We start from the raw sequence: 26,097 nt of genomic DNA, 5'->3' as shown, positions 1-26,097 counted from the left end.
CAAGCCTATCACGCATTTCAATCTCACACTGCTAGATGTTCTGAAATAAAAATTAAGTAGTCCATACTGTCCTCAAGCCCTAAACCACATATATAATCATGCCACTCCTCAAATGAAAAAAAAAATCTTTTAATTCTTCCCATGGAAACAAATAGTTGAGGACACCAAATATGAAAAAAATTATTTAAAAAATCAACTTTAGTGTCATCTAGATGAAAACTATATAATGTCAAAAAACTAACATAAATTCAGTCATAACTCATATTATACTTTACTAACCATAGCTGCATATGCATGCATTTAAAATATGCATAAGTAAAAAGAGTATACATATATATGAGATATATTATTTATGTAGCCTATAAACAAAGCCCAAATATTCATACGTAGAAACTCTGATTCTTTACAATGACTCTGAGGCCCCTAGTGTGGAATTTACTGGTGGAATTTATACAGGGTGGAATTTACTGGCCTGCCTAGAAAGTTTTTTTCAAATGAGGAAGCTGAATCCTCTGTCTTATGCCATTATATCCCATTATAATTTTCAAACACTATACAATAATTTTTTAAAGTTTACTATTCAAATCACTATGCTAAATGTGAAAGAAGTCAAAGATTAATGAACCAACCACCCCAAGGAGTTTACCAGTTTGTATGCATGCACTAATTACTATAAAAATATATCACTCTGTGTTATTGTATGTCATAGAAGAGCTATGAATAATGTGCAGTGGAAAGACAAAGGAATGAAAAACAAGAGTCACAAATGAAGTACTATAAAAGGATAAGCAAGAGACCACCAAAGAAACAAAAGCATTTCAACAAAAGGTAAAGTATAAACATGGTAAACTTATTTGTTTAACAAAGATAGACTGGGAACTTACACATAGCAGTAGAAAGCAGGATAGCAGGTACTTTGGAGGGTGGTGGTGATTTGGAGAGGATACAAAATGGATCTTTCTGAGATGCTACTAATATTCTGCTTCTTTATCTGTATGTTGTTTTCATGTTGTATGTTTGCCTTGGAAAAATTTGTGAAGCTTTTGAAAGGTTGTTGTTGAATCACACGAAGACATGGGATTCTTGGCCCCCGGAGGAGAAGAATTCAATCTGGGGCCAGAGACGAGGCTCGATCTCTCAGAGCTTTTGTGTAATAAAGTTTTATTAAAGTATAAAGGACATAGAGAAAGCTTCTGACATAGGCATCAGAAGGGGGCAGAAAGAGTACCCCCTTGCTAGTGTTAGCAATGAAGTTATATACTCTCCAATGAATCCAAAGAATGTCTGGAAGTTGTAAAGACCTCACCAGACCAACCCCCATAATTTACATTTTAAAATAACAGAATTAGCCAGAAGGCTTAATCCAGAGACTGTCCTCAGGCAGGATACATTATTGTTATATAATCCTAAGGAATGTAGAGAAGGAAAAGTTTGTCCTTTCTTCCTCCTTGAGAATTCCAGAGCCCTCTCTCCTTGGGGACCCCTAGACTCCTTATCAACCTACCTAGGAAATGACTCTCTCACTTTTACTTATAATGTATGCACTTGGCTATATATGTTATATATCAATGAAATTTTCCCCCAAAAATAGTAATTTAGGGCCAAATTTGAAATGGCATTTTAACAAGCTATGTCTGACAATTTCTGCCTTTGTTCTCTCTGCAAAAAAAAAAAAAAACAAAAAACCTTTCTTCAGGATAGAAAGCCCAGGTATAGTCATGTACTTATGGTCAATTAATCTACAAAAAAGGAGGCAAGTATATACAGTGGAGAATTCAAGAATATACAATAGAGTCTCTTCAATAGTGGTACTGGGAAAACTGGATAGATACATTTAAAAGAATGAAATTAGAACATTTTTAATACCATACACAAAAACAAACTCAAAATAGATTAAACACCTAAATGTAAGGCTATAAAACTCCTAGAGGAAACAGTAAGCAGAATACTCTTTGACAAAAATCGCAGGAATAATGTTTTGGATCTGTCTCCTAGAGTAATGGAAGCAAAAGCAAAAATAAATAAATGAGACCTAATTAAACTTAAAAGTTTTGCACAGCCAAAGAAATCACAAAACAAAATGAAAAGACCACCTATGGACTAGGAGGAAATATTTGCAAATGATGCAACCAACAAGGGATTAATACCTAAAAACTACAAACAGCTCATACATCTCAATATTTTTTAAAAATAATAATAATAAGCAGGAGACATAAACTGACACTTCTCCAAAGAAGACATATAGGTTGCCATCAAGTATATGAAAAGATGCTCAACAACAGTAATTATTAAAGAAAAGAAAAATTACAGAAAGGTATCACCTCACAGCAGTCAGAATGGCTATCATTAAAAATCCAGAATAAAAAATGCTGAAGAGGACGTGGAGAAAAGGGAACCCTCCTAAACTACTGATGGGAATGTAAATTTGTGCAACCACTATGGAGAACAGTATGGCTGTTCCTTAAAAAGCTAAAAATAGAGTTACCACATGATCCCTACCAATCCCACTCCTGGGCCTATATCCAGAAAAGATGAAAACTCTAATTCGAAAAGATATATGTACCCCAATGTTCACTCCAGCATTATTTACCACCATTACTTTACCAACAGCCAAGATATGGAAGCAACCTAAAAGTCCATTGATGGATAGATAAAGAATATTCCATATATACAATAGAATATTAGTCATAAGAAAACATGAAATATTGCCATTTGCAGCAACACAGATAGACCTAGAGATTATCATACTAAGTGAAGTAAGTCAGACAAAGACAAGTATCATATGATATCACTTATATGTGGAAGCTAAAAAAATGATTCAAATGAGCTTATTTACAAAACCGAAACAGACTCACAGATATAGAAAACAAATTTATGGTTATCCCAAAGGAAAAGGATGGGGTAGAAATAAATTAGAAGGCTGAGATTAACACATACACGCTAACTGTGTAGAGGACATAAACAACAAGGTCCTACATGTATAGAACTATATTCAATATCTTGTAATAACCTACAATGGAGAAGAATCTGAAAAAGAATAATATACAACTATATATATATATATATATAAAGAACATATATAAGTAAATCAATTTGTTGTATACTTGAAACGAATACAACACTGTAAATCAACTATACTTAAACAAACAAACAAAAAATGAAAACACAGTGGAAGAGCAGAGATGAGTGGTACCATGTATTGACCTTCACATTAGGGGTGGCAAACACTATGGTCTATGGGGAGCGGATATCTGTACAAATGGAGTAAATGCTACTAAACCCCACTGATTTTTACCATGTTGTAAAGTTATCATGGATGTGAGTCTGAGTGAACTCTGGGAGCTGGTGATGGACAGGGAGGCCTGGCGTGCTGCAATTCATGGGGTCACAAAGAGTCGGACACGACTGAGCGACTGAACTGAACTGAAAGTGGGTCATATGTTTCATTTTAAAGAAAACTGAATTTTTATATAAAATCTTCCAATTTTTATATGTTAAATAAAAAATAATTTCTTAAAAAACTCCTTTCTTTCCAACTCTGTTTGTATATTGACCCAGAAGAAAACTAAATTGTTCCTGAGCACAATTAAAGTCTCCCTCTATCACTTGTATAGCAATTATCATAGTCTAGCTTGTGTATGGCTATTCATTCTTTTTTTTTTTACATTTAAATTTATTTATTTTACTTAGAGGCTAATTACTTTACAATATTGTATTGGTTTTGCCCCAAAACTGTCTGCTTCTGAAAATCTTTGTTAACACAGTTCCTAGTGCTCTAGCTCACGTAACTGCTCAAAAATTCTGTTTCATTGACCTATAGTTACATTAAGTAATTAATCCTTATGCAAAAGAAGTTAAAACTTCAAGCTATGATGTAGAGAAAAATTAGGTAATGTAATTCAGAATATAATCAATACCTATGGACTGAATGGGAGATTCAATGTTGTCTTTAATTATATACAGCAAGTGTTCACTGAGAAAGATGGGCTTGAAATGGATTTGCTAGAGTAACAGTAGTTAGATGCATGGAGAGGAAGACTGTGACTATTCCAGTCCTGTAATTCCAGGGGGAAATGCAAACTATTCCACTTCTATACTACAGATTATTTTGCTAAGTTAACAAGCCATCTCAAATTTTACTGGTTTAATAAGAATGTATTTGATGATAGTATGCAATCAGAATTTGGTTCAACACATTGGTTCTTCTGCTGATTTTACCTGGGTCACTCATGTGAATTCAGTGATCTAGAGGTTTGACCATAGCTGAAAATCCAAGATGGCTTCACTCACATGTCTTTTACATCAGATGGAAATGTAGCACAGATGGAAATGAAATAGGCCACCCTAATGGCAGAAAGTGAATAGGAAGGTGAAGGTGAAAGAGGAAGGTGAAAGAGGAGAGTGAAAAAGCTGGCTTAAAACTCAACATTCAAAAAATTAAGATCATGGCATCCGGTCCCATAACTTCAAGACAAAAAGATGGGGAAAAATGGAAACTGGCAGACTTTATTTTCTTGGGCCTCAAAATCACTGCAAATGATAACTGCAGCCATGAAATTAAGACACTTGCTCCTTGGAAGAAAAGCTATGACAAACCTAGATAGTGTATTAAAAAACTGAGACAAAGGTCCATCTAGTCAAAGCTATGGCTTATCCAGTAGTCATGTATGGATGTGAGAGTTGGACCACTAAGAAAGCCAAGCACTGAAGAATTGATGCTTTTGAACTGTAGCATTGGAGAAGACTCTTGAGAGTCCCTAGGACAGCAAGGAGATCCAACCAGTCCATTCTAAAGGAAATTAGATATGGCCAGACAGTTTCATGGCAGTAAAGTTGACTTTATAGTACCAATAAAAGCACCTTGCAAAAAACAAAAAAATAAAATAAAGGAAATCAGTCCTGAATATTCCAAGGACTGATGTTGAAGCTGAAGCTCCAATACTTTGGCCACCTGATGCAAAAAGCCAACTCACTGGAAAAGATCCTGATGCTGGGAAAGATTGAGGGCAGGGGGAGAAGGAGACGACAGAGGATGGGATGGTTGAATGGCATCACCCACTCAATAGACATGAATTTGAGCAAACTCCAGGAGATAGTGAAAGTGAAGGAAGCCTGTCATGCTGAAGTCCATGGGGTTGCAAAGAGTGGGACATGACTCAGGGACTAAACAACAATAATGGTCCTAATGGTTGAAGCAAGTCAAATGGCCAAGCCCAGGTCAATGTGGCTCAGGGTTACACAAAGGCATAAACCCTGTAGATGAGGTTCACTGAAATACCAAATGTATTACTTAGCATTACTGTTCTCATACGTAAAAGGTAGCTGCTATGAGGACTGCATGAGACAAAAATAAGATATAGAAGATAAAGCAGCTAAAACAGGCATGGCAGATGGTAAAGTACAAAAATTTCTAGTTTCTTTCCCACCATTTTCCCAATCTAAAAAAAAAAAAACAAAAAACTCCTTCCAAAAAAGAACCTTAATGATGAAATTATGTCTAAGAATTACTTCATTTCACATATTTATGACCACACTCCAAGGACATTCTGGCTCCGCAGAAGTAGGGACTCAGATACTTCTTGAGAGAAGTTAAGCAGATCAGTTCACACTGGGCCTTGAATGCTTCCAGCTAGTGAATTTGATAGTATAGTACACCAGCCCACAAGCATCCTCTTGCCTCCATTGATTGGCATAAGGCCTGGAAACCCTCCTGGGACACAGAAAATGCAGTGGTAAAAATTGAATCCTACTATTAGTGTTTTATACACATTAATATGTGATGAACTGGGAGAGTCTCAACAATGTTGTCAGGAAGGACAAGAAGGGAAAAGATATCATGTACAGAGCCAGATCCAATAATAGGATTTGGGGGGAAAGATTGGCTCCACAGTCAACGATGCACAACAGGTGTACACCCGTGGCGGATTCATGTGGATGTATGGCAAAACCAATACAATATTGTAAAGTAATTAGCCTCCAATTAAAATAAATAAATTTAAATTTTTTTAAAAAAGGAGAAAAAAAAAAAAAAGAAATTACCTTAACCCAGCCAATCTAGAAACACTCTGGGAGAAAGTAGCAGCATGTTCATATGAATTTAAAAAGCTGTATTTTGAGGCCCAAAATATGCTGCATTGGACAATTTCTGATTAAGCAAATAAGAGGGAGGACTGTATTTGTTTCCTTGGGCAGTTGTAATAAAGGACCACAATCTGGGTAGCTTAAATAGGAATTTAAGCCAAAAGTGATTATTGGCCAAAATATTGGCCAAAATATGGCCAAAAAATGATGAAGGCCAAAAGTCTGTAAAACCAAGGTGTTGGCAGGGCCATGCTCCTTTGGAAGATGCTACGGAAGGATCTGTTCTGTATTTATCTCCTAGTGTCTGGTAGTCTCAGGTATTTCTTGGCTTACAGACACATCACTCCAAGCCTGACTCCATTATCAAATGGCTACTTCATATTATCTCCCTCTGTGCATGTCTGTCCCTGTATCCAAATTTCCCCTTTATGTGACACCTGTCCTATTGGGCTTCCCTGGTGGCTCAGACAGTAAATCTGCCTGTAATGCAGGAGATCTGGGTTTGATCCCTGGGTCAGGAAGATCCCCTGGAGAAGGGACAGGCTACCCACTCCAGTATTCTTGGGCTTCCCTGGTGGCTCAGACAGTAAAGAATCTGCCTGCAATGCAGGAGATCTGGGTTTGATCCCTGTGTTGGGAAGATCCTCTGGAGAAGCGCATGGCTACCCACTCCAGTATTCTTGCCTGGAGAATTCCATGGACAGAGGGTATTGGGCATACCCTAATGACCTCATTTTTCTTGGTTACTTCTATAAAGACCTATTTCCAAATAAGATCACAGTCTGAGATCTGGGGGGTTAGGACTTCAACTTATCTTTTAGGGTACACAATTCACTCCATTGGAGAAGGAAATGGCAACTTACTCCAGTATTCTTGCCTGGGAAAACCTATGGACAGAGGAACCTGAGGGGCTACAGTCCATGGGGTCACAAAAAGTCGAATACAAATTAGTAACTAAACAACAACAAATTCAATCTGTAATAGAGGAGGTATTCCCATTCATAACCACAAAAAGCATCATGGCCAAGGTAAATTGTCTGAGCTTTACAGAAGTGTGGTCACTGAGGAGGCAGCAATGATGACACGAAGCAGGCGCCTCAATCAGAACAGGGCCTCTGCAGGTCTGCTAGGGCCTGCACTCTGCAGTGCAGGTGGGCAGCAGCTCTGGTAGCCACAGTAGAGCTTCACACCTACTGTCACGGCTCAGATGCTAAAAACAAAAGAAGCCAGTAGGAATTCAGACAAGAGCTCTTCCAGAATGGTGCCACTTCAGGACTTGCCTATGATGTTCCAGTTTGACCAGTCAAGGCAGAAATTAAAAGATCTATATTGCTATATCATTACATTACTTTGGATGGCCATCTAGCCTCAAAAAGAGTATTTTCTATTATTACCAGGAGCTGTAAGCACTGATTTTCAGAGACGATAGTAATACATTTTTTACTAGGGGTTTCCTACTTTCACTGATTATGATACAGTGCATTTTCAGCTTACAAATGATGATCATGGTGGTAATCATCAATAATAGAGTGAAATTCCAGAAGAGCACAAGAATAGAACTATCAGTCTTAGATCAACAGCAAATGATGACCAGGTCTAATTCATAGATATGAATGAGTAGTACTTCTAAAGCTTCTGGATACTATTTAAGTAGGAGGGCCCACAAAGGCCTAAACTTTCTCCTGGAAGGTAAATGGAAGCTTGAAACCTGTGGTTTGGATATTAAGGGAAATACAACCACTTCTGTGCTTATAGGTCACTAAAGCTTGTAACATTCAGGTTACACTTTGTCTTACAAAGAATTCATCAGTGAAATCCTTAAAACATCTTTTCTGGTATACTTAGGATTTTTCAATTAAAAAATTCGACTTTACAAAATTTTAAAATTAATATGTTTCATAAATAAAGTATACTTAATTTCTAATTACCCATGATGAATTAGCCATATGTGAATGCAGAAATGGTATTCTACTTTTACATTTAGTCTCTTTGATTTAAGGATTTGTAACAAAATACGAGTATTCCTTTCCTCTGCAAATCAGCATGGATATTGATTGTATGTATAAAAGACTGGAAACATTCTAAATGTTTAAAAATATGGGATTGATTAGATACATCTACTCACCAACTGAATATTTCAAAGTCATTAAAAACTGTGCTTGCAAAGAACATTAAATGAAGTGAAATGCTTACACTGACATTAAACAAAAAAAGTAGGACATCAAACTATACATACAGTGTGACCACAATTTCACTTAAAGAGAAAAAGACCAAGAAAGAGATAGAAACAAAAAGTCTAAAAGGAAATATAAAAATATATTAAAATGTTAAGCCTGATCTCTAGACAGCAAGGTCACAGGTAACTGTTTCTTTCTATCTGTTATCTCTCTGTGTTAACTAACTTTCCTACAACTGAAATATTTTCAAAGTCAGCTAGAAAACAACAAATGTTAATGATTTTAATCACCATGATACTTTTAGCTCATATATTGCAAAAAAGTGAAGAGGTCTACTTATTAAGCTAAGAAATTTTAAATTCAGAAGACAAAAAACAATTTTATTAAAGATATGACTAACCCCACAGAAATTTTAATACTAATAAATATCATTCACATATTACTCTTAGAAATTAAAAAATTACCACAAGACAAGTAATAGATATAATTGAGTATTTGATAGTGGGAGTAAGTTAAAAGCTAGTAAAAACATCCTTGAGTATTCACAGTTATTATTCATGTTAATCTAACTGTGGATAAAACACACACACACACCATCATTATTTTTGTCCAGACTATTAAATGCCAGCGTCATTTTTCTCTCGTGGTCTTTAACGTAGCGCATAAAATCTTCAAAGTTCAATCCGGAATCAGCATTGGTATCTACAGTTTTATAAATATCCTATAAGAAAGAAGAAACTCATTACAGAGATATATAGCAAGTAAAGCTACTATACCATGTTAACATTGGCACATTTCACTCATACTAATTACGATTTCTACCCACATTCATTGTCCTAGTTTTTCAGTCACAGCTACAAAGTTAAATACATTCGGTGATTTTTAATTTGTTCAATACTGAAGTCAAAACTCATTTCAAATAATTATGAGTCGTACATGTAAGTGTTTACTTAAGGTAAAAAATGAATGCCATATACCTTGAGGGAATAAAGATAGTAAGTAAGGTATATAGTCTTTGCGATCAGAGACCTCATACTCCATTAAACTCAATGGGATAAAATATGTGAGATTCCAATATGACCCACAGATTATGATTTGAGATGTAGCTTTATGAAGAGTATATGTTCAAACCTCACTAAGGTGCTCTGCTTTTTTGAACAAAAAATGAATAATTTTAAAATGCATTATCATATATATTTCTAGGAGTTTCCTATCTCAAAGGCATAGATCATGTCTTATTCATCTTTGTACCATAAATGCCCAGCATAGAGTATGGCATACCAAGGTCCTTAATCTACATTTGTTGAATTAATACTGTGAACTGGGCAATGCACTATGCGGTAGGGATTAAAAGACAGGAAGATGCAGTCTCTGCCCTGAAGGAAATTACAGACTAGTAGAGACCATTCACATAATAAAAGAGAATTTGTTAGGTGATGTGATGGGAATGTATTCAAGGTACAGTGGAGTGTGGGAGGATTCAGGAGAGTCTTCACAGAGGGAGAGGACTTGAACTGAGAACTACAAAGAATAATTGGCATTAGCTGGGCAGACCAATGGGACAGGGCATTCCAAGAATATGTGACAGTATTTGTAAGCAAGCAGAACATATATTAGTTAGAAAAAATACAGTAATGATGATAATGATAACAGCTAATATTTATTGAGCACTTCCTTTTAAGCACTTTATATATACAATCTCATTTAATCACTATAACAACCCTAAATAGTTCTAATTTGCTAAGGACAAAATGCAAGGGAGAAAAGTAGGAGATAAGATAGGCAGGGGAGAGATCATGAGAACTTACATGTCACAAAATGGATTCCAAATTAATTCTGTAGGTAGTATTTCCCAGTAAGTGGGATGATATATGGGGCTTACATGGAAACAATATTAACATTAAATCACAGTGAGAAAATTATTCATATTTAATTGTCTTCCAACCCTCCTGATTTCATCACTGAGAATATCTGTTTGGAGCCAATATGTCTCAGTACTTCCCAACTTTAAAAAAGTCCAAGAATAGTAGCAACCCCTTCCCCACCTTCTGCACTTTCAGTTGTTGTTCAGTCACTAAGTCATGTCCCACGCTCTGCACTCCCATGGACTGCAGCACACCAGGCTCCTCTGTCCTCCACTATCTCCTGGAGTTTGCTCAAATTCATGTCCATTGAGTCAGTGATGCTACTGAACCAGCTTATCTTCTGCTGCCGCTTTCTCCTTGTGCCTTCAATCTTCCCCGGCATCAAGGTCTTTTCCAATGAGTTGGCTCTTTGCATCAGGTGGCCGAAGTATTTGAGGCTTCAGCATCAGTCCTTCCAATGAATATTCAGGGTTGATTTCCTTTAGGATAGACTGGTTTAGTCTCCTTGCAGTCTAAGGGAATCTCAACAGTCTTGTCCAGCACCATAATTTGAAAGCATCAATCCTTCAGTGTTCAATCTTCTTTGTGGTTCAACTGTCATATCTGTACATGACTACTGGAAAAACCATAGCTTTGACTATATGCACCTTTGTCAGCAAAGTGATTTCTCTGCTTATTAAAACATTGTCTAGGTTTGTCATAGCTTTCCTTCCAAGGAGCAAGTGTCTTAATTTCATGGCTGCAGTCACCATCCACAGGGATTTTGGAGCCCAAGAAAATAAAATCTGTCACTGTTTCTATTTTTTTCTCTTCTATTTGCCATGAAGTGATGACACGGGGTGCCATGAGCTTAGCTTTTTTAATGTTAAGTTTCAAGCCGGCTTTTTCACTCTCCTCTTTCACCCTCATCAAGAAGCTCTTTAGTTCCTCTTCACTGTCTGCCATTAGAGTGGCATCATCTGCATATCTGAGGTTACTGATATTTTTCAACTTTGTTACACATGGTCACCCATAGTCTGAAAATATTAAGTGAAAAATTCCAGAAATAATAAGGTTTAGATTAAGCACCGTTCTGAGTAGTGTGATGAAATCTCATTCCATCAGGTTCCATCCTGACCAGGATGTGAATTATCCCTTTGCCCAGATATCCCACTCCTTATTCACTTACTAGCCATCAATCTAGATTATCATGTTGCCTGTCATAGTATCACAGTTCTTGGGTTCGAATAACCCTTACTTTACTTTTGGCCCCAAAACACAAGAGTGGTAATGCTGAAAATTTGGATATGTCCAAGAGAAGCCATAAAATTCTTCCTTTAAGTAAAAATGGGAAAGTTCTTGACTGATAAGGAAGAAAAAAAACTGTATACTGAGGTTGCCAAGATCTACAGTATGAATGAATTTTCTATCAGTAAAATTGTGAAGAAGGAAAAAGAAATTCACGCCAGTTTTGCTGTCACACCTCAAACCACAAAAGTTATGGCCACAGAATGTGGTAAGTGCTTAGTTAAGACAGAAAAAGCATTAAATTGTACAGTATAATATTCTGAAAGAAAGACCATATTAATAACTTTATTTGACATTATTTAATTATACTCGATTTACAATATTGTGTTAGTTTCACGTATGTAGCTTTAGATACTTTTCCATTAGAGGTATTACAAGATATTAAATACAGATCCTGTGCTAAATAAATAAATCCTGTTTATCTGTTTTATATATAATGGTATGTAACTATTAATCCCATCAGTTCAGTTCAGTTCAGTTCAGGCGCTCAGTCATGTCCGACTCTTTGCGATCCCATGAATCGCAACATGCCAGGCCTCCCTGTCCATCACCATCTCCCGGAGTTCACTTAGACTCACATCCATCGAGTCAGCGATGCCATCCAGCCATCTCATCCTCTGTCATCCCCTTCTCCTCCTGCCCCCAATCCCTCCAAGCATCAGAGTCTTTTCCAATGAGTCAACTTTTTGCATGAGGTGGCCAAAGTACTGGAGTTTCAGCTTTAGCATCATTCCTTCCGAAGAAATCCCAGGGCTGATCTCCTTCAGAATGGACTGGTTGGATCTCCTTGCAATCCAAGGGACTCTCAAGAGTCTTCTCCAACACCCCAGTTCAAAAGCATCAATTCTTTAGCGCTCAGCCTTCTTCACAGTTCAACTCTCACATCCATACATGACCACTGGAAAAACCATAGCCTTGACTAGACGGACCTTTGTTGGAAAAGTAATGTCTCTGCTTTTCAATATGCTGTCTAGGTTGGTCATAACTTTTCTTCCAAGGAGTAAGCGTCTTTTACATGGCTGCAGTCACCATCTGCAGAGATTTTGGAGCCCAAAAAAATAAAGTCTGACACTGTTTCCACTGTTTCCCCATCATGGCATCAGATGCCATGATCTTCGTTTTCTGAATGTTGAGTTTTAAGCCAACTTTTTCACTCTCCTCTTTCACCTTCATCAAGAGGCTTTTTAGTTCCTCTTCACTTTCTGCCATAAGGGTGGTGTCATCTGCATATCTGAAGTTATTGATATTTCTCCCGGCAATCTTGATTCCAGCTTGTGCTTCTTCCAGCCCAGCATTTCTCATGATGTACTCTGCATATAAGTTAAATAAGTAGGGTGACAATATACAGCCTTGATGTACTCCTTTTCCTATTTGGAACCAGTCTGTTCCATGTCCAGTTCTAACTGTTGCTTCCTGACCTGCATACAAATTTCTCAAAAGGCAGGTCAGGTGGTCTGGTATTCCCATCTCTTTCAGAATTTTCCAGTTTATTGTGATCCACACAGTCAAAGGCTTTAATCCCATACTCCTAATCTATCCACCCCCGCCCCCAAATTTTCCCCTTTGGTAGCCATAAGTTTGTTTTCTGTCTGTGAGTCTGCTTCTGTTTTCCAAATAAGTTCACCTGTATTATTATTTTTAGATTCCATATATAAGTGATACCACATAATATTTGTTTTTTCTCTGCTTAGTATGATAATAACTTACTTCACTTAGTATGATAATCTCTAGGTCCATCTGTGCTGTCCTCAGTTGCTCAGTTGTGTCCAACTCTTTAGTGACCTCATGGACGTAGCCTGCCAGGCTCCTCTGTCCATGGGATTTCCCAGGCAAGAATACTGGAGTGGGTTGCTATTTCCTCCTCCAGGGGATCTTTCCAACCCAGGGATCAAATCCGCATCTTCTGCTTTTCCTGCACTGCAGGCGGATTCTTTACCATTGAGACATGGGGAACCCCATGGTCCATCTATGTTGTTGCAAATGGCGTATTTCATTCATTTTGTGTTTGAGTAATATTCCATTATATATGTACCATATCCTCTTTATCCATTCATCTGTTGATTGACACTAAGGTTACTTCCATGTTCTAGCTTTTGTAAATAGTTCTTCCATGAACACTGAGGTGCATATGTCTTTTCAAATTAGAGTTTTTGTCTTTCCCAGATATATGCCCTGGAGTGGGGTTGCTGGATCATATCATAACTCTATTTTTAGTTTTTTAAGGAAACGTTGTACTGTTTTATATAGTAGTCCACCAATTTAACAGTGTAGGATGGTTCCCTTTTCTCCACACTCTTTCCAGTATTTATTATTTATAGACTTTTTGATGATGGTCATTCTGACTGGTATGAGGTGATACCTTATTATAGCTTTGATTTGCATCTCTCTTAGCAGGGCTTCCCTGGTGGCTCAGGTGGTAAAGAATCCACCTGCAATGCAGGAGACCTGGTTCGATCCCTGGCTTGGGAAGATCCCCTGGAGGAGGGCATGGCAACCTACTCCAGTATTCTTGCCTGGAGAATCCTCATGGACAGAGGAACCCAGCAGGCTACAGTCTGTGGGGTCACAAAAAGTTGGACATGACTGAGCGACTAAGCACAATAATTAACAATCGCATTCTCATAACTTTTATTACAGTATATTGTTATAATTGTTCTATATTTTATTATTGAAAAAGTGAAAAAAAAAAGAAAAAGTGAAAGTGCTGGTCGCTCAGTTGTATGATTCTGGTGCCTATTTTATGTTCATTTCAGACCAGGGAAATGATATTAGACAAAAAGCAAATTCAAACCATTTTCTTATTAAGAGTTCAAAATGAGTCATAAGGCAGCAGAAACAACTTGCAACATCAACAATGCATTTGGCCCAGGAATTGCTAATGAACATACAGCGCAGTGGTGGTTCAAGAAGTTTGCAAAGGAGATGAGAGCCTTAAAGATGAGGAACACAGTGGCTGGCCATTGGAAGTTGACAGTGACCAACTGAGAGGATCATTGAAGCTCATCTTCTTACAACTACATGAGAAGTTACCGAAGAACTCAATGTCAACTATTTGTTGGTCGTTCAGCATTTGAAGCAGAAAAAAAAAAACAAACTGTATAATCCAGCACAGCTTTCCTCATCAGAGAAGGATATAATATAGGGACCAAAGCCCCAGCTTGGAGTGCTCTCTGTGTTGTACCCCGCTCCTGATGTCTAGCATGTCTATCATAGCATCCTGGTCCTCACACATTCCTCAGAGATACAACCAACAACAAGGTACACACCTACATGAAATTGCTCGAGGTTACAAACTTCCTCCATCTTGACAAATCCCTTAGTTAAAATCAGTCTTCACCTTATAAGACCTCTTAGCAGACCTCTTGGTCCTATGTAATAACTCCCTCCTTGAGATATTTGACTCACATTGGCTCCCAAGAGCTCACACACTCCTGATTTCCTTTCACTTTATTAAGTGCTGCTTTTCAGAGTTGTACATTGGCTCTTCCTGATCTCAAAATGTTACAGTGATCCAGTGCTCAGTCCTCAGACCACTTCTCTATATACACCTTCTAGGGGATCTCATCCAATATTAAAGCTTTGCATATATAATGCTGATGATATACATCTCTAACCCTGACATCTCCTCAGAGATTCAGGCTCAAATACAAAACTACTATTAGATATATCCACTTGGATGTTTAAAAGAAACCTCCAATGTCCACACTAAGAACTCTTTATTAACCACTTATCCTACCTCACTACTCTCCAATTCTGCCTCATTTTAGCAAACAGCTAAAAATGGATAAAACCATTATCCATTCATTTTTTCAAATTGAAAATACTGGAGTCATTCTTGACTTCCTCTTATACCTCACAGTACAAATCCAATTAACCAATGAATCCTATCAGCATTACTTTCAAAATTTATCACTGTAGTATATTCTATAGTGCACTGCCCACCAATCCCCCTCAGGACTGACAGTAGCTGTCAGTATTAACAGACAGCTCTCAGTTGAGTCCCTCTCTTTATGTCACCCTGGGCTGAAAAGATTCACCTTGCCTAAAGTCATTCCCTAGGAGCAACCCACGTTCAAAAATGGGGAGGGAGTGAAGGAGGCAGGGGACAGGTAACAAAGGCCTGGTCTTCCTGCCTCAAGATGGGACAACTCTTTTTTTTAAATATTTATTTGTTTCTTTATTTGGCTGCGAGAGATCTTTGATCTTTTAGACTCTCTAGTTGCAGTGCACAGGCTTAGTTGCTCCACAGCATGTAGAATCTTAGTTCCCTGACCAGGGATCAAACCCACAGTCCCCATACTGCATGGTGGATTCATAACCACTGGGCAACCAGGAAAGCCCCAAGATACGACAATTCTTAAGGGCCTATGTAATAACTCCCTCCTTGAGATATTTGACTCACATTGGCTCCCAAGGAACTCTTAAGATTCAGAGTTCCTCTTGAATTGTCTGAAACCTCTGTTGTAATTCCATCACAGTTCAACTTCTCCTTCTGTCCAGTCCTGCTTCCACCAGCCCTCTCAGGTACTGTCCCTAGGAGCACTTCCCAATAAACTTCTCAAGAATGAATCTGAGTAGTAGAGGCAGTTCTCATGGAATACAACCTATGGCAGCTGGTACCACAAATGGTCTTAGGAAGCTGACTGCACATGAAACACCATCTCTGGTGGTAGATGATTAACTGGGATGGGAAGAGAATGCACTGGCTAATTATAAAAACTATATAATTGGATGGATGTTGATGGAAGCATCACTGCACTAGAGAAAAACAATGAAAGGCTGAGAATAATACAATGCCAAAAATGGGGTATATACATACCATGGAATATTAATCAGCCTTAAAAAGGAAAGATTCTAACATATGCTACAACATGGAGGGAAGTGAAGTGAAAGTCACTCAGTTGTGTCCGACTCTTTGCGACCCCACAAATACAGTCCATGGAATTCTGTAGGCCAGAATACTGGAGTGGGTAGCTGTTCCCTTTTCCAGAGGATCTTCCCAACCCAGGAATCAAATCCAGGTCTACCACTTTGCAGGCAGATTCTTTACCAGCTGAGCCACCAGGGAACATATGTGGATGGATGGTGAGGATATTATCCTAAGTGAAGTCAGTCAGTCACACAAAGACAAACATTGTATGATTCCACTTCCATGAGATACACAGAGTCGTCAGAATCATAGGGACAAAAAATAGAATGGTGACTTTCAAGGCCAGGAAGAAGGAGGGAATGAGGAGTTACTGTTTAATGGGTATAGAATTTCCATTTTAAAGGTGAAAGAGTTCCTGAGATGGATAGTGGTGATAACTGCATAAATGAATATTATTATTAAATGCATTTAATATAATTAAATATTAAATGTATTCAATATAAAAATTAAATACAAACACGGACAAAGCTAGTGGAAGTGATGGAATTCCAGTTGAGCTATTTCAAATGCTAAAAGATGATGCTGTGAAAGTGCTGCACTCAATATGTCAGCAAAGTTGGAAAACTCAGCAGCGGCCACAGGGCTGGAAAAGGTCAGTTTTCATTCCAATCCCAAAGAAAGGCAATGACAAAGAATGCTCAAACTACCGCACAATTGCACTCATCTCACATGCTAGTAAAGTAATGCTCAAAATTCTCCAAGCCAGGCTTCAGCAATACATGAACCGTGGACTTCCAGATGTTCAGCTGGATTTAGAAAAGGCAGAGGAAACAGAGATCAAATTGCCAACATTTGCTGGATCATGGAAAAAGCAAGAGAATTCCAGAAAAACATCTATTTCTGCTTTATTGACTATGCCAGAGCCTTTGACTGTGTGGATCACAATAAACTATGGAAAATTCTGAAAGAGATGAGAATACCAGACCACCTGACCTGCCTCTGTAGAAACCTGTATGCAGGTCAGGAAGCAACAGTTAGAACTGGACATGGAACAACAGACTGGTTCCACGGACTGGAAAAGGAGTACATCAAAGCTGTACATTGTCACCCTGCTTATTTAACTTATATGCAGAGTACATCATGAGAAACGCTGGGCTGGAGGAAGCATAGGCTGGAATCAAGATTGCCAGGAGAAATATCAATAACCTCAGATATGCAGATGACACCACCCTCATGGCAGAAAGCAAAGAACTAAAGAGCCTCTTGATGAAAGCAAAAGAGGAGAGTGAAAAAGTTGGCTTAAAGCTCAACATCAGAAAACTAAGATCATGGCATCTGGTCCCATCACTTCATGGCAAATAGATGGGGAAACAGTGAAACATTGAGTGACTTTATTTTGGGGGGCTCCAAAATCACTGCAGATGGTGACTGCAGCCATGAAATTAAAAGATGCTTACTCCTTGGAAGAAAAGTTATGGCCAACCTAGAGAGTATATAAAGAAGCAGAGACATTACTTTGTCAACAAAGGTCTGTCTAATCAAGGCTATGGTTTTTTCAGTAGTCATGTATGGATGTGAGAATTGGACTAGAAAGAAAGCTGAGTGCCAAAGAATGGATGCTTTTGGACTGTGGTGTTGGAGAAGACTCTTGAGAGTCCCTTGGACTGCAAGGAGATCCAACCAGTCCATCCTAAAGGAGATCAGTCCTGGGTGTTCATTGGAAGGACTGATGTTGAAGCTGAAACTCCAATACTTTGACCACCTGATGTGAAGAGCTGACTCATTTGAAATAACCCTGATGCTGGGAAAGATTGAGGGCAGGAGGAAAAGGGGATGACAGAGGATGAGATGGTTAGATGGCATCACCGACTCAATGGACATGAGTTTGGGTGAATTCAGGCAGTTGGTGATGGACAGGGAGGCCTGGTGTGCACGGCTCATGGGATCTCAAAGAGTCGGACACAACTGAGCGACTGAACTGAAAATATAAAAATGTATTTTATACCCATTTGAATGCAGAGTTCCAAAGAACAGCAAAGACAGATAAGAAAGCTTTCCTCAGTGATCGATGCACAATGCAAAGTAACAGGAAAACAATGGAATGGGAAAGACTAGAGATCTCTTCAAGAAAATTATAGCTACCAAGGGAACATTTCATACAAAGATGGGCACAATAAAGGACAGAAATGGTATGGACCTAACAGAAGCAGAAGATATTAAGAAGAGGTGGCAAGAATACACAGAACTATACAAAAAAGATCTTCATGACCCAGATAACCACGATGGTATTGAAGAGGAAAAAAAATTTACATAGCCTTCTGCTCATTCTGCCTCTGTAACTCAGCTTGCTCCTTACAAAGTCTGGATCACATAGGTCATGTAGTCTCAGAAAGTGGGGACTTACAATACTAGGAACTGGAGCTTATCTCACTCACCCTTGTCCTGCTCTTTGCAATTGCCCAGCCCCTGCAAACCTGCTTAAACATTTCCTGTCCCTGTAAAGGTCAGGCATCCCCTTCCTGTCTTGACTGCTGTTCCTGCGCTCATGAAATCCCTTAGTTTAAACCAGGCTATTAGCAGCTAACGTTGCCCACTATAGTCTGTCTATAGAAACTCTGTAACCCCTTCGTTCGGGGCTCAGAGCTCGGAGTGTTAACTCCCCTGGGCCTGCAGGCATAATAAACCTGAGTTCTCCAACTTTCTGAGTGTGCTGCTTGGTTTCTCAATTACTGGTTTCTGCAACAGTGTGATCACTCACCTACAGCCAGACATCCTGGAATGCAAAGTTAAGTGGGCCTTAGAAAGCATCACTACAAACAAAGTTAGTGGACGTGATGGAATTCCACTTGAGCTATTTCAAATCTAAAAGATGATGCTGTGAAAGTGCTGCACTCAATATGCCAGCAAATTTGGAAAACTCAGCAGTGGCCACAGGACTAGAAAAGGTAGATTTTCATTCCAATACCAAAGAAAGGAAATTGCACTCACCTCACGTGCTAGCAAAGTAATCCTCAAAATCCTCCAAATCAGACTTGAACAGTACGTGAATTGCGAACTTCCAGATGTTCAAGCTGGATTTAGTAAAGGCAGAGGAACCAGAGATCAAATTGCCAATATCAATTGGATCATAGAAAAAGCAAGAGAGCTCCAGAAAAATATCTACTTCTGCTTCACTGACTACGCCAAAGCCTTTGACTGTGTGGATCACAACAAAATGTGGAAAATTCTTAAAGAGATGGGAATATCAGACCACCTTACCTGCCTCCTGAGAAATCTGTATGCAGGTCAAGAAGCAACAGTTAGAACTCAACATAGAACAACAGACTGGTTCCAAATGGGGAAAGGAGTACATCAAGGCTGCATATTGTCACCCTGTTTATTTAGCATATGCAAAGTACATCATATGAAATGCCAGGCTGGATGAAACACAAGCTAGAATCAAGACTGTTGGGAGAAATATCAATAACCTCAGTTATGCAGATGACATCACCCTATTGCAGAAAGTGAAGAAGAACTAAAAAGCCTCTTAATGAAAGTGAAAGATGAGAGTGAAAACGTTGGCTTAAAATTCAACATTCAGAAAACTGAGATCATGGCATCTGGTCCCATCACTTCATGGCAAATAGATGGGGAAACAATGGAAACAGTGAGAAACTTTATTTTTGGGGGGCTCCAAAATCACTGCAGATGGTGACTGCAGCCACGAAATTAAAAGACGCTTGTTCCTTGGAATAAAAGCTATGACCAACCTAGACAGCATATTTAAAAGCAGAGACATTACTTTGCCAACAAAGGTCTAGTCAAAGTTATAGTTTTTCCAGTAGTCATGTATGGATGTGAGAATTGGACTGTAAAGAAAGCTGAACACCGAAGAATTGATGCTTTGAATGGTAGTGTTGGAGAAGACGCTTGAAGAGTCCCTCAGACTGCAAGGAGATCCAACCAGTCCAACCTAAAGGAAATCAGTCCTGAATATTCATTGGAAGGACTGATGCTGAAGCAGAAACTCCAATACTTTGGCCACCTGATGCAAAGAACTGACTCATCAGAAAAGACCCTGATGTGGGGAAAGACTGAAGGCAGGAGGAGAAAGACTACAGAGGATGAGATGGTTGGATGGCATCACCAACTTGATTGGACATGAGTTTGAGTAAGCTCCAGGAGTTGGTGATGGACAGGGAAGCCTGGCATGCTGCAGTCTATGGTGTCACAGAGAGTCGGACACAACTGAGTGAACTGAACTGATTTAATACCACTGAACTGTACACTTAAAAGTGGTTTTAGATGCTAAATTTTATAATACATGAATTTTTATCACAATTTCAAAAATTGGAAAAAAAACAATATCACTTCCTAATAGAGATTAGTACTATCCCTAAAGACTTACTAAGAAATTCAGGGATGGTGGTCCCCACCACTTAATTCACTAGTATAAGTCCTACAAAAGCTAGGTAGGAGGAGGATGACAGTGGACGACTTCAAACTCAACCAAGTAGCAGACAAGTCAACTGCAGCTCTAGATCCAGATGTGGTATTTAGTAGAGCAGATTAACACAGCCTCAAGGACATAGCATACGGCCATTGATCTGACGAATGTACTGTTTTCCATTTACCAAGAAAGATAACCAGAAGCAGCTGACATTCACATCAGATGGGCAATAAATACATTTAAGTCTCCCACCTTCTGTCATAAAGGGATCTGGTCCAACTACACATTCATAGAACTTCATGCTGGTCCTCTATATTGATGAAAACATGTTAAATGGACTTGGTAAACAATAAGTAGCAATATGTTGGAAGCCTTGGTAAGATATCAGAGAAGGCAACGGCAATCCACTCCAGTACTCTTGCCTGGAAAATCCCAGGGACAGCAGAGCCTGGTGGGCTGCCATCTACGGGGTCACACAGAATTGGACACGACTGAAGCGACTTAGCAGCAGCAGCAGTTGGTAAGAAATATGCCTCCAGAGAATGAGAAATAATAAAGTCAATAAAGATTCAGGGGTCTACCACACCAATTAAGTATTTCCAAAACCAGTGGTCTGGGGTATGTCAGGATATGTCCCACCACCACCACCAAAATAAAGGGGAAATGACTGAATCTCATACCTCCCTAAGAAGGAAACCAGCATCTGAGGCTTCTGAGTTCTGGAGGTAATGTATTTCAAAATTGAGAAAACTGCTCTGACTCACTTTTGAGAACTAGGAAAGGCTAACAGCATTCTATGGGGACCATGATGGGCAAGAGCTCTTCAACATGTCCTAGCTATAGAGTAAGTGGCCCTGCCTCTTGGGTCACCTGACCAGCAGACTCTATGGTATTGAAAGTATCAGAAGTATGAAAAGATATTATGAGAAGTTTATAGTGTGCCCCCAAAGGAGAGTCTGCAGGAGAAAACTGCAACAGTTCCTGACATGCTACGGGACCCTGATAGAAACAGAGTCCTTAAATATGAGACTTTAAATGATTACCCAGGGCTTCCCTGGTGGCTCGGTGATGAAGAATTTGCCTGCCAATGCAGGAGACATGGGTTTGATCCCTGGACCAGGAAGGAGGAGCCCACATGCCACAGAGCAACTGAGTCCAGGCACCACAACTATTCAGCCTGTGCTCTAGAGCCCAGGAACTGCAACTACCAGAGCCCGGGGCCCTAGAGCCCGTGCTCTGCAACAGGAGAAGCCACTGCAACGAGAAGCCTGCGCACCACAACTAGAGCGTAGCCCCACTCGCTGCAACTAGAGAAAAGCCCACGCAGCAGTGAAGACCTAGCACAGCCAAAATAAACATAAACATAAAAAAAAGATGTTAAAAAATAATAACAAAATTAAATTAAAATGAACACACAGCCATGGTTGACTATCACGAGTTGGATTCTATCAGACTCACCAAGTCATAAGTTTTGGTGAGTTCAGGAGCAATCTCCATAATGGAAGAGAACATCTGAGATCAAGCACAAGCAGAACCAGAGTGCAAACAAAACAAAGAATGGTTCAGATCTCCAAGCTTCACCACTGTTATACCATCACCTCTCCTTAAACTCATTCCTATAAATACATGGAAGTTCATTACTACCAGCCAACAAAGGTGGAAAAAAGATGAGCTTGGTCCTTGGATGGGTTTCAGTGTATGTGAATGCAAATCGAAAATGGCTTGATGTGCATTATAATACCATTCAAGAACAGTCCAGAAAGACAGCAATAAGGGGAAAGAGAGAAGAATGTCAAGTTGTGTACCTGATCATTCACTTTATGTAGAAAGAGAAGTGGACAGAAATAACAATGTATAGAGACTTGTGGACAGTGATGAGTAGCTTGTTTGGATGATCAGTAGCCTGGCAAGAAAAAGATTAAAAGATCAGAGACACAGAGGTCTGGGGAATATGCATGAGGATGGATCTATGGGAGTGAAAACAAAGTAAAAATATTTTCATTTTGTACAGTTGCTACTGTGGAAGAGGTATAAAATAACCAAGCAGATACAGTGACCCAGCCAGCTGAAGTCAGCCAGACTCTCATCAGCTGACATCTGAACAGCAGTGCTGACACAGTAGACGCAGGGATGGAACAGCCATGGTGGTGGAGATAGACGCCATCCATAGAGGCACGGATGCATAGGACTTCCCTGGTGGCTCAGACGGTAAAACGTCTGCCTACAATGTGGGAGGCCTGCATTCGATCCCTGGGTTGGGAAGATCCTCTGGAGAAGGAAATGGCACCCCACTCCAGTACTCTTGCCTGGAAAATCCCATGGACAGAGGAGGTTGGGAGGCTACAGTCCATGGGGTCGCAAAGAGTCAGACACGACTGAGGGACTAAACTTTTTTTCTTTCTTTTCTTTCATGGATGCATATCCATCAGTATGGGTTCCACTTTCCAAGCCTAATATCGCTACTGATGCTTCCAAATGCCCAACCTACTGCCATCAGAGACCGAAGCACAGACATAACCTCATCCTTTCAGGGAACCTACCAGCCACTGAGCAGCAAGTCCATTACCCTGAAGCTATTCTACCCTGAAAGGTACAGTGTTTCATCTTCACAGGAATTGACACACTCTAAGTATGCGTTTGCCTTACTTGCCTGCAAAGCCTCAGCTGGCAGGACAATCCAACAGTCAAGGGTGTTTGATTTCACAACATGTGTATATAGAGTATACTGCATTGGACCAAATGTCCTATTATACTCCAAAGGGGCCATATAATGATAACAGGACCCATCAGGCCTATCACATAAAGCACTAACCAGAAGCTGCTGGCCTGCTGTACAGACAGAACAAGTAAGTGGTGTTCTTCCAAGTGAGGGCTTAAAGGTAATACCTTTCATGAGTGGCATACCATTTTCAAAGACACAGGGTACATACCAAAGCAGTATTCATGTTAATGTTCCTATATTCCTACCACTCCTCTCTGATTCATACCTCTCTCTAAGGTTTATTCTCTGATATCCCTTCTCAGGTAAGCAGAAGCCTAACACACTTGACAGACTGAGGTACAGGGTCCTAGAATTCTGGCTTATCGGAGACTGTCCTAAGAGACAGGATCCAGGGACAAAAGAAAAATAAAGTCAAGGAGATGGCTTCTTGGCATCAATCTGAAAAGACTAAGCAGAGTGGGAGGATATAGGATTCAGATGAGATAATCAAACCAGAGCAATACATTTTTGGAGTATAGAACTCAAGGAACTTCTGAGCCATGGGAACCATTTGGAACTCTAATACATACACACACACACACACATATCTCACTGGTAGAGAGCTGAACAAATAGGTTAATATCAGAAGACTATTTTGCACTGGAAATAAAATGATTGTTTTCTCTTGGTATTCTAAAACTTCCACCTAAACAGTTTTTAAATAATCAAGTCAAGATTTATCTAGAGAAGAAAGGCATCTGTAATTTAGGCAAGGTACTAAAACAATCAGCTGAAGTATAATCCCATGGATCAAGGTCTGACTCCCCCTCGGTCTTTGGTATGGGATTGCAGCTCTGGGAACCCCAGTGTGCTTGTCATTAGAAGAAAACTCTGAAAGCATGAATCGTGGGCGGTAAATGACTACATAAAAGATAATGTCTTTGACTCCTGCATTCGCAAAGGCTAATGAAGCCTGTGAAATTCTGTGCCAGTTCAGTAAATGGTGAATGAGTCACCAGAAACCCACTTAGCATCTTCCAAAAACCCCAAGAGAAGGCTCTGGTGTTTGTTCAAAGTGCTCACTTTAAGAGGATGGAGAAGGTGTTTTTCTTGGGCTGCCTTCTCCCTCCTGAGAGGCTCAGGGAAATTATGCCCACCCAGGACCCTTGGGAGCATCTCTGGAAAGGGCAAGTCTGGATTTGAGACAGGCTAGGGCCTGGGACCCTTTGCAGAAGTGCTTGCATTTTCCTGGACAAACATCTCCTGGAGCAACAAAATACAAAAAAAAAAAATATATAAGGGATTAAAAATAACTAAGTGGATGCACACTGGGACAAATTATGGACAAAGTACAAAAAGATGAAAAACCCTACCGCCACTTCTGAAGAGCCTAGAGCAAAACCAGAGATACTGCACAGGCCCCCCTGCCAATGGGGTGGGCAAACCACCTAAGCCACCCCTCCTGCCTGATGCCTGAACATATTCCTACCCTAACCCCATAGCAGGAATCAGCTTGCTCCCTTCTCTGGGAGCGAGTAAGGAAAACTGTTACTTGTTTTCACTATTCCCTGTTGCAGCAGTGGCCCCAATAAAGCCTTGCCTGAATTTCCTGACTGACCTCTTACTAATTTTTATTGATTAGGGAAACCCAAGAATCCTGGTCCAGTAACATCTTTACCTTCTGCCCAGCACCTCTCCGGACAGGCGGGGCCACTCACCTTCTCCCGGGCAAAAGAGGGGTTCCAGTTTTTCAGGCCCTCTTGGAGCTCCAAGATGTCCACCACCCCGTCCCCGTTGTGGTCCAGGTCTTGGAAAAGGTTCTTGTAGTGTAAGTAGTCTTCCTCGTCGGTGTGGCAGGTCGCCGCGGGCAGCACGAAGACCCGCAGCCAGCGCAGCATGGTCCGGCCGGCGCTGCCCCGCGACGGCGGGGACCGCAGGCCGCCTCTCCTCCTGGCCCCAGGGAGGGCGTCCCGCCGGCAGCCACGCCACCTGCCGCTTCCTAGACGCCGCAGCTGCTCAGGGTCCGCGCGGTCAGCCGGGCTGCCGCAACCGCCCGACTCAAGCCGCCACGGTTCTCAGCCGCCTGAGGCGAGAGGGTCCGCGCTAGTGGCTCTCGGGCGTCGCTTGAAGAGCCTCGTGCGGGAGGCCCTGGCCGGGACTCCGCGGGAGCGTCCGCCCTCTGAAGTTGGAAGCTGAGGCGCCAAACGCAGCGTCCGGGACCTTCCAAGCCTAAGTCGACCGCGAGCTGAGGAGAACTTGGGAGGGAGGAAGAACGCCTCCCTTTGGAGGGAGAAAGAACGCCTCCCTTTGGAGGGAGGAAGGCGTTGCTCCCCGCGGGCGGCATCTAAAGAGCGCTCCGGCGTCCAGGATCTTCCCGGCAAACTCAGTGCACCTGGGGCAGCGGGTCAGTGAGTTGCTCGACCTGCACCTCTGCTGAGAGCGCCCAGTGCCACCGCGTAGGTCATAGCTTTGCAGTCGGGACCCCGCTGACCCAGCGGAGGTAGAGCTAAAGAAGGTAGTCCTCCCCCTAGCAGCCTTCGTCTATGTCTCTCTCTTCCCCTCCCTGGGAACCTGCGGTTGTTTCCAAGAACCTGTCTCCTTTCACCTCCCACTTTTCTCCTGGATCCACTGCAGTCTCATCTCAGCTACCACCATCTACCTCACTGAACTTCCTCGTCACAGAATCC

At 40.4% G+C, this 26,097-nt stretch overlaps 1 protein-coding gene across 2 annotated transcripts in view; it reads right to left on the bottom strand.

Moving 5' to 3' along the window:
* Nucleotides 1-25,776, bottom strand: part of LOC615258 (solute carrier family 25 (mitochondrial carrier; phosphate carrier), member 24-like) — a 92,211-nt gene extending 66,435 nt beyond the window's left edge. For both annotated transcript variants that reach the window (XM_059885054.1, XM_024990049.2), the window contains exons 1-2: nt 25,129-25,776; nt 8,853-8,979 (exon numbers count right to left, since the gene is read on the bottom strand). In XM_059885054.1, coding sequence (XP_059741037.1) covers nt 8,853-8,979; nt 25,129-25,308 — 307 coding nt within the window. In that variant the 5' untranslated portion in view covers nt 25,309-25,776. The remainder of the gene's footprint in view (nt 1-8,852; nt 8,980-25,128) is intronic.
* Nucleotides 25,777-26,097: the final 321 nt, after the last annotated feature.

Source organism: Bos taurus, chromosome 3 (assembly GCF_002263795.3).
Source record: "Bos taurus isolate L1 Dominette 01449 registration number 42190680 breed Hereford chromosome 3, ARS-UCD2.0, whole genome shotgun sequence".
NCBI classification, from domain to species: Eukaryota; Metazoa; Chordata; class Mammalia; order Artiodactyla; family Bovidae; genus Bos; species Bos taurus.
This window is presented reverse-complemented; position numbering and strand designations above follow the sequence as displayed.